The sequence below is a fragment of the Cucurbita pepo genome, chromosome 8, assembly GCF_057944985.1.
Source record: "Cucurbita pepo subsp. pepo isolate OVF chromosome 8, ASM5794498v1, whole genome shotgun sequence".
Classification (NCBI taxonomy): Eukaryota; Viridiplantae; Streptophyta; class Magnoliopsida; order Cucurbitales; family Cucurbitaceae; genus Cucurbita; species Cucurbita pepo.
In genome coordinates, this window is record NC_141805.1 from 5,282,013 (window position 1) to 5,291,296 (window position 9,284).

The following is a 9,284-nucleotide window of genomic DNA, read 5'->3' on the forward strand; positions in this document are numbered from 1 at the left end:
GGAGCCCTACATTGAGTGGGTTCGTTGTTGGAAGTTTATCATTGTTGTTAACGGTTTGGTTTTTTTACAAATCATATGAATTATGTGATGTATGCACATCTTTGAGTTTAGTTTTGCTATTTTAGCTTATTAGGTCAATTTAGGGGAGTATAACGTAGGTAGGAAGAATTAATTACTAGTCGCAACCAGTATATTTTGAGGCATTTTAGCCTTAGCAAAGATACACAAGGTTTTGGTGATCAGTCATACACCCCTGAATTGATATAACAAGAATGATAAAAACCTATCTAACAGGAAAATAAGCAAAAGAGGACAAGCATGATCGTGACATCTTCCCCCACTCAATTGGTTGACATCTTTGTCAATCGATTCTTCACGAACTCAATGATGTAGAATGAGGTTAACTTCAGGTCTCTCGGCATGTTTTTAGTTGATCTTAGCATTATTGAATTTCTTCAATCTACTGAGAACTATTGAAAATCTCTTCTCAGTTCATCGACCTTCATGTCTTCTTAGCTAGAGTTTATTCTATTAATATACGAAGATTTTAAAATATCACATACTAAAAGTTTAAAATAAGTTGTATAAGATTTGAAAAGAAATTGAAAAGGAAATGTTAAAAGAAAAATGGGTAAATAGTCATTTTTTTTTTTTCTTTTTTTTCTTTCAGATTTTGAAAATCAAAATGACAAAAAAATAATAATAATAATTCTTAAAATGACAAAAATGCCCTTGAAGTTTGAGTTAATTACAAAAATGTCATCGCCTAAATCTAGAAATTTGGACGGCTCGAGTAGTCTTAATAAAATCTTTGATATATTCACATTGATCGAATGGCTACCATTCAAATGGAAGGTCATTGAGCCCATGATGAGAGAAGATATTTCCATAAGAAATTCAATAGAATTTTAGATGTTTCAATATCAATCTAAGGGTTCTTCTATCAATTATGGTGTGAACATTGGTTTGGAGTAAGAACCAAGCAAGGTCGAGCATCCAATTACAAGTTATAATTGATTACATTTTGGGTCTCTTTCAGATTTCTTCTAAATTTGAAAATTATAGTCCACCATTTCCTTTCAAACTTGTTTCTACACCTTTAAAAGTGATGGCCAAACAGTAGTTCTACGAAAAAACTAAGAGTTGAAAGTGTCCCTAACCTACTTGTCCAATCAAAAATTCAATTCACGTCCAAATGCAAATGCGTCCACTCAAACCTATCCCGATCACTTCCTAGAGTTCAAGGGTTTCATGTGAAAACTACAAAGGGAAATAAACTTGGGAGATGGAGGAATTCAAGATTTTCATTTTGCAATTATCCCAAAAGAAAGTCATGATGAGATTTTTTCAAAGCAGGCTTTTTCATTCTTGAAGGGGTGGTACGTTAAATCCATGTTCAATAAAACTTTTACCTCCCCAAGGAAAATGAGATGTCATCTGAAGATATTAAGAATCTTTGTACAGAAATTCTGAGCATATGTGTACGATATAAATAAATAGATTTTTTATTTGTTGTCTCTCTTGAATAATGAACACCAACTTAGAAATAGAGTAATTGTTCGAAGGCGTGGGTAGTTTGCCTCCTTCCTTGACTTTCTATTTTAAAATTTTCATAATCGAAAGTTTTCAATGTTTTTTCTATTGTCTTTCTATTCTCATATATTTGTTCTACAAACCTTGATTCAACTTGGTTCCTTCGTACAAGTTGAAGAGCTTATTACGAGCAATCCATTAAAATTAAAAAGGAAAACGTTCACCTATGAGCTCGGAAAACATTCACCTATGAGCTCAAATTCTCGATCAAACTCGAAAATTAACATTACCTCCACCAAATACTCAAGTATTTGTTGAGAATAGTCATACATTCCCCACTTCGATTATTCATGTACCTATCGGATTCATTTGGTTCATCTCTCATATTAGTACATTTTCCCATATTTATACATGAATTCATGTATGGGCAAGAAGTACACTGGTAAACACTTTTGGTACAGTGATTAGTTACCAACTGTGGAGGTAGGGAAATTTCTTTTCTACAAACCACCTAAATCTTTGTCTTTTTGTTCATTTCTATTTATGGGTGTATGAAATCTCCCTTCCAAATCTTTGTCTTTTTGTTCATTTCTATTTATGGGTGTATGATTGCAATCAATCTCCCTTCTACCTCTTTTTGTTCATTTCTATTTATGGGTGTATGATTGCAATCAATCTCGCTTCCACCTCCGCTACAATAATTGATATCAGAGGAGGTACTGGGAAAGACTTAACCTCATCGACCACGAGATATGCTCACACTCACCATCAATTATCATTCAAATCATCATTTTGGCATGTGACCCGAGGCTTATTAAACCAGCTATAAAAGTCGGTGGACACGTAAGGTCGTTCAAGTCATAAATTGTGCAATACAATACAATTGAATGATAATGGTGGAGAGTAAATTAACAATGGATGCTTTTAAAACTTCATTAACAAAGGATTGGATGACCAACTTGAGCTAAAACTTTGTAAAATCACATTATCTTCCTCTATTTCAATCACTGCCAAAATCTACAAACAACTTTGCATATGCATACCTACAACAAAACCTCACCACTTCTCTCATTCACCACCATATACAATTCCTTCAACTTCCCGTTTCGGTCAAGTCGAGCAGAGAACACTGAGTTAGTCGATCCCAAATCGTCTTATGCCTTTTGAAATGAGCGAGAAGACACACCGTGTAAAAGTCTCACAAATCCCAGGAAGCTAAGTTTCCCGTCCGAGTGTCGAATCCAGTCTTGGAGAACCACATGAACCGGTACAGATGGACTAAGACCGAGTTCCTATGAGAGGACGACGTAACTCATATCACAAAACATGCCACTCTAATCACAAGAATAGCATAGAATACACAGAGAGCATACCGAGGCAAGTTCCTCTATCATTATCGGTCGGTTCCCGTCCTTATCAAATAGATCGTAGGCATGGCGAGCATGTTGCTCCCAGTTCTCCATTGCCTCGAGTTGATATATACTTATGGAAGCTGCACAAAATTCTTCAAAATCTAATTTTCTGTACTGAACCGAACTAACCTGCCAGAGCCATTCAAGAACATAATCAACACTTGCTACCATTCATTCTTTCTTCTCAAGGAAAGAGAACTTTTACCAGGTTGGCATAATCTACAACTCTGGAATCCTTTGTTGCCTCTGTTGAATTCTTGATCAAAGCCTGCAATTTTTAAACCCATTACAATACGTTCTTGGAAATCCTATTTTCGAGTACGATATCGGGAAAAGATTCAACCGTCTTGAAGTTTTGCATCGAAATGAACCCATTTTTGTTCGGTCCTAACAGTGTAAATTGTTTCTGAAGGTAGCCTAGTTGAGCAGCATTTAATGTCTTTGCAAGAGCCTATGGAAAATTGATGTAACACCATCTTAAGAACAAGAAAAACGACGACGAAAAGTGTACGAACACGGTAAAATGGTAAAAAAACAACCACTCGGAATCATAAACAATGTGATAACACTTACGCCCAATGCTGATTTCCGCAGTGAAGATGAGCAAATATAAGATATGACAAGCTTGTAAGTAATTGTATCCAATGGCACCTTGATATCTTGTTGATCAGCTAACCATGGATGGCCTACATACAATAAATTTGTCCTATGATTGAACGAAAAAACCTTGGAACAGCGCCAAGAAGTCGATGAGAAATCGAGAAGAGATTAACAGACATACACAGGGCCTGAGCTGCAGTCAATCTCTTGCGGTAGTCCTTGTTCAACAGACTCTTCACAAAATCAATGGCATCAGTAGATAAACTAGGCCATGGGGCTTCATCAAAGTTTGGATCTGCCTTTAGAACAGCTCGAAAAATACCCGACTCTGTTCTTGCCCAAAACGGTCGACTTCCACACAAAAGAATGTAAGCTATTACACCAATACTCCACATGTCTGCCTCAGTTCCATACGATCTATGTAAAACTTCGGGAGCGACGTAATACGCACTTCCTACAATGTCATTTAACCTCTCATCTGCAGAAAGAACCAAATAGTTCCACTAAAATCTCCACCTTCAAATAAGAAGTTGTAACGGCCCCAGGCCCACCGCTAACAGATGTTGTCCTCTTTGGGTTTTCCCTTTCGAGCTTCCCCCTTAAGGCTTTAAAACACGTCTACTAGCGAGAGGTTTCCATACCCTTATAAAGGGTGTTTCGTTCTCCTCCTCAACCGATGTGGAATATCACAGAAGTTGTGTAAAAACAATAGTTCAGAGCTCAAACCTGGTTTAACATAATCAGAAAGCCCGAAATCGATTGCCTTAAGAGTGGAACTCTCCTCCTTCGACTTAAAAAGAAAATTCTGAGGCAAAAATTAGTTCAAAGGTTATTGAGACATGACAGAATCCATGAATAAAAACACAATGCAAATAATCAAAACTTTTAGCCATTCACCTCGGGTTTCAGGTCGCGGTGAACCACACCTTGAAGGTGACAGTAGGCGACGACACTCAAAATCTGAACCATTATAACTTTTGCATCTTCTTCTGAGTACTTGCCACCCCTACGAATTCAAACAAATGCGATGAATGTCGCAACAAAAAATAATCGAACCAAAGGAGCTAGAGTGACTCTCGTCCTATAAGTTTGGATTAGAAATATACACGGATAAAAGGTTACCTCGAAAGTATCCGATCGAGAAGTTCGCCTCCTTCACATAACCTGAAGAACAAACATAGTAAAACAAAATGGTTGGGTGGAGAAAATGAATAAAAAGCATTCTCCCCTTGCTTTATAAGACAGTTTTAGACCACTAATTCCTTTAAAACTTACTCCATGACAACGTAGACATTATCGTCATCTTCGTATGCATCGTAGCACTGCACCAAGTTCTTATGTCCAGTGAGAGCTCGCAGTATTTTCACTTCTCTTCTCACATCCTCTATAGCTATTGCTGTAGTCATCTGCACATTATGTTCTTCTCATTCAACTTTCATTGAAACATGATATTGGGTTAAGCACACACACAAGCACCTTAAATGCAAATGGAAGAAAGGGCTCCAAGAACATTTCATTAAAGCAAAAACTCTCAGAATATAGGAGCTCAACCTCAAAATTCCCCACATTACACAAGAAAATCATGAGACACCATAAAATGACTCTAAATATAAACGACCCAGATTCATTAATCCAATAATTAAGATGATGAACAGACATTCTCAACTTAGAAGTAGAATCATCACCTTTGATTTGGGGATGATTTTGATAGCCACTTGTTGGCCTTTAAGAGAGCCCTTCTTCGCCCTGGCAGAGCAAGTGTAGCCAAAATGGCCGCGGCCCACTTCATCGCCAAGGTCATAGTAGGTAGCAAAGTGCTTGGAGTAGCCGAAGTTCTTATCCAAGGCTACATCGCACTCACTTCCTTCAGGGATAGAAGCGGCATTGGGCTTGACGGAGCCATGACGGCGGGCGAGGAGAGCCCGAATGTGCTTAGCCGGAGAAGGCGGCGGAAAGGGACGCTTGAAGAAGCGGAGAGGGGTAGAGGAGAGGCTGGAGTTGGCCGGAGAAGAGGTCTTGAAGAGATTGGGCAGAGGACTGGGGGTGTAGAAGGGGAAAGTGGTGGGGGTTGTGGAGGTTTCAGTTTGGATGGATGAACCGAGATTTTCCGAAATGGGTTTTGGGTTATCTTCAATGGGCTTCCCATGACACAGTCCCATGGAATCTGAGATCCACTTGAACACACACACACACACACACACAGAAACACACACAAAACCTTGATTCAGTGATTACCAGAAGCGGCGCTACTGCAATGTTGTGATTAGCATTTGGAATTGTGAGAAAACTTGGGGGAATTGCAATTAGAAAGGGGAATTTTAGAGTCGATCAGAAAATGGGGTTCATCCAATTCCGATGAATGATGATGGTGGGAAGAGAATAGGTTAGAAAAAAGAGAGAGAAGCTCTGTTTTTGTTGAATTTTGAATGTTAGAAAGAGTGAAGAAGGGAGAAGAGCAGAGAATCGTTAAAGAAGAAGAAGAAGAAGAAGAAGAAGAAGAAGAAGAAGAAGAAGAAGAAGAAGAAGAAGGAAGTGAAAGAAAAGAAATGAAAAGAGAAGGGAAAAAATGGAAAAAGAAGATAAAACAAAAGTAAGGGAAAGATGCTTAGCAGAGGCCACAAGGGAAAGAAAAGAACAGAGGGGGTTACCCAAACCAACCCAAACCAAACCAAACCAAACCAAATATAAATATAATATAATTATTTATTTATAATTATAATTCACAATACAATAATCGAAGTGAGTGGGGTTCAGCTTGGATCCTTCCAGCCTGTCTTTATTCATCACAAAAACTGACATAAATGCTTCCTTTTTTTTTTCTTTTTCTTTTTCTTTTTCTTTTTCTTTTTAATTAAACTTTATTATTTTATTATTACAAAATACCACCTTTTCTTACACACAAATCATCCCAAGCTATATTAGAATGAGAGCGATCCCTTAACAATTCCAAATTAAACCTGTTTTATTTGAGGTAATCCTAAATTAGGTGGCTTCTCAAAAAAAGTTGTTAAAAAGCACGTGAGTTGAGTCTAGTCAGTAAAGATAGCCTTCATTATTGGAAACAAGAAATAAGTAACGTAGTCATGTTGTAAGAGATTGTCAAGGCAAACATGAATTATGGTTTACCATATATATCATATTTGATGTCCAAAATCACGAACCGTTTTGGTGTGATTAGAATTAATAAGAATTAAAGGTTGTGTTGGTTGTATTTAAAAAATGAGTAAAAATATAATAAAAAAAAATAATAATATACAGGTTAATCAGCAACTGTCATGATTGTAATCCATCCAATTATGTAAGGAAATTAATGATTTTATAATAATTAATAATGGACGAATACGTCAATTAATTATTAAATATTTAATTCAATTATTGACTCCTCAAATAAAAACATACTCATTACTATTAACTAAATCAATAAATTATTTTTATATTCAATTATTGTGTTTTGTCTTTAACAACGTTTCTTAATTGTGATTAGCGGGTTAATTAAACTAACAATTGCTCATTCTTCCTATTTTTTTCTTGTTTCTCATTTTCTAACAACATTTCCAAAATTGTTTACTACAAAATTAAGTTTCTCGTTTCTTCTCTAACATATTTTTTTAATATTTTATTTTCAAAACTAATTTTCATCTCAAAACTTTATATATCTTTAATTAAAATTTTAAATTTTTAGACTTAAAACTTTAAATTATTTTATCCAAAATTAGAATAATTAGTTTAAATTATTTTATACAAAATTAGGTTTAATTAATTTAAATTATTTTTATGTAAAATAAAGTGAGCCAATTACCATAGTAAAAATTCTAAGTTTCGGCCTAAGCCAACTAAGTAAGTGACTTTACTATCGGCATGGTTGGAAGAGTTGTCTTATGTATGATGACACGTATCTAGTGGCCTTGCACATGTCATATGTTTGTTATATTCGCATATATGGGTCGTGTGTAGAGTAGTAAATACACATATAATGATTCGAATTGAAAAGCCACCTAAGAGAATATGGTTTTAAATGATAAGTCTCGTTCATGTTGCACGTGTTTGCATTTCTTAACCCAAATAATAGGGTCACTCACTGAGTATTTTTTAAAATACTCAAGCCTTGTGCTACTCTTATATATCAAGTAAAGGCAAGACACTCGTTGACGACGGCAATGCGTTAAAGACGATGAAACTCATATTAGGATAGTTGCAAAGGCATATCATACCATTATGGAGGGTCGTGATTCCTAACCTAAAATAAACTTACATTTATGACAACATATAACGAATTACATCCAATTTTTCTAACGAAAATTAAGAAGAAAAAAAAGAACCAAAAAGGTTGATTCTCATGGGATGAGGTGAGCATGAGATTGACATAAATAGAAGAAAAAAAAAAAAAGAAAAAGGTGGCTTTGGGAGATGCCAAGGATTGGATTCCCATGGAATAGCTTTACCAACTTTTATAAAATAAGAGAGAGAAAATTGAAAATTTATTATATATTACATAGATATATATATATATATATATATATATATATGCATATTATAAATTACTCTCTAATTCAATCATTCCATTAAAATTATAAAATAAATTCATTCTTTTATCTAAAAGCTATTATTGAATAATTTTGAAAATTATATATAAAAAAAACTCCATATACTACCATTTATTTCTGAACGTTTATTAAACTATTTCACAAATTAAATTATTTTTATTTACAACTATTTCATTTTTCATATTGTTGGTAACTTTACATACCAAATACCTTCGGGGTTACGTTTCTTTGATGTTGTTTACATAAATTTGGAAAGAATTTGATGCGTAGGTCACAAATGTAACGATCCGAGTTGGTTACCATATGCATACTGTCATTTTAAAATGGAAGAATGAAAATATACACGATGCAAATACATTAAATCAATAGAAAGCTTTGACTATTTTTCTTGGCAACAACTAATCCCTCGCGTTACAATCTCTTCATGTTCTTGCCCTAACTATAAAAAAAAAAGAAAAAGAGAGAGAGAGAAAGATTGAGTGTTGAAAATAATCCATGAAGTAACATTTCTTTTGGGAATAGATGTGCATACTGTGACAACAAAATATCAAGGAGTCGAGAGACCTATCAATTGATCCATACTAGCTAACTCTTATGCATACATATGAGTAGTTGCTGTAAGCAAAATCACAAAACAGTGATACTGTGAGATCCTACATCGATTGGAGAAAGAAACGAGCGCCAGTGAGGATGTTGGCCTCAAAAAGGGGTGGATTGTGAGATCCCACATTTATTGGAGAGGGGAACGAGTGCCAACAAGGACACTGGACCCCGAAAGGGAATGGATTGTGAGATCCCACATCGATTAGAGAAAGGAACTAAATATTCTTTATAAGGGCGTGGAAACCTTTTTCTAGCAGATGTGTTTTGAAAACGTTGAGGGGAAACTTGAAAAGGAAAGCCTAAAGAGGACAATATCTACTAGCAGTGGACTTAGGCTGTTACAATGGTATTAGAGCTAGACACCAAGCGGTGTGCCAGTGAGGACGTTGAGCCCCAAAGGAGGGTGGACACTGAGCGGTGTGCTAGTGAGGACGTTGGGCCCCGAAGGGAGGTTGATTGTGAGATCCCACATTGATTGGAGAGAGGAACGAGCGCCAGCGAGGACACTGGGCCCCAAAGGGGGGTGGATTGTGAGATCCCACATCAATTAGAGATGGAAACGAGTGTCACTGAGGACGCTGGGCCCCGAAGA

General features: G+C 36.0%; 1 protein-coding gene across 1 annotated transcript; it reads right to left on the reverse strand.

Annotated features, from left to right (window-relative positions):
• Positions 1–2,416: 2,416 nt before the first annotated feature.
• LOC111784019 (CDPK-related kinase 7) lies at positions 2,417–6,089 on the reverse strand. The gene is made up of 11 exons (XM_023664844.2): positions 5,231–6,089; positions 4,821–4,951; positions 4,668–4,709; positions 4,443–4,551; positions 4,272–4,350; positions 3,727–4,023; positions 3,519–3,631; positions 3,289–3,396; positions 3,151–3,213; positions 2,907–3,074; positions 2,417–2,825 (listed from the first exon to the last, which is right to left on the reverse strand). Exons 1-11 carry the CDS (start codon positions 5,702–5,704, stop codon positions 2,688–2,690), a joined length of 1,722 nt encoding a protein of 573 aa, XP_023520612.2. The 5' UTR covers positions 5,705–6,089; the 3' UTR covers positions 2,417–2,687.
• Positions 6,090–9,284: the final 3,195 nt, after the last annotated feature.

Coding starts and splice junctions, on each gene's coding strand:
- LOC111784019 (XM_023664844.2), bottom strand. CDS start 5,704: ATGGGACTGTGTCATGGGAAGCCCATTGAAGATAACCCAAAACCCATT. Junction 4,952..5,230: donor AAATCATCCCCAAATCAAAG/GTGATGATTCTA, acceptor CATAATGTGCAG/ATGACTACAGCAATAGCTAT. Junction 4,351..4,442: donor ACCGCGACCTGAAACCCGAG/GTGAATGGCTAA, acceptor TTTTTGCCTCAG/AATTTTCTTTTTAAGTCGAA.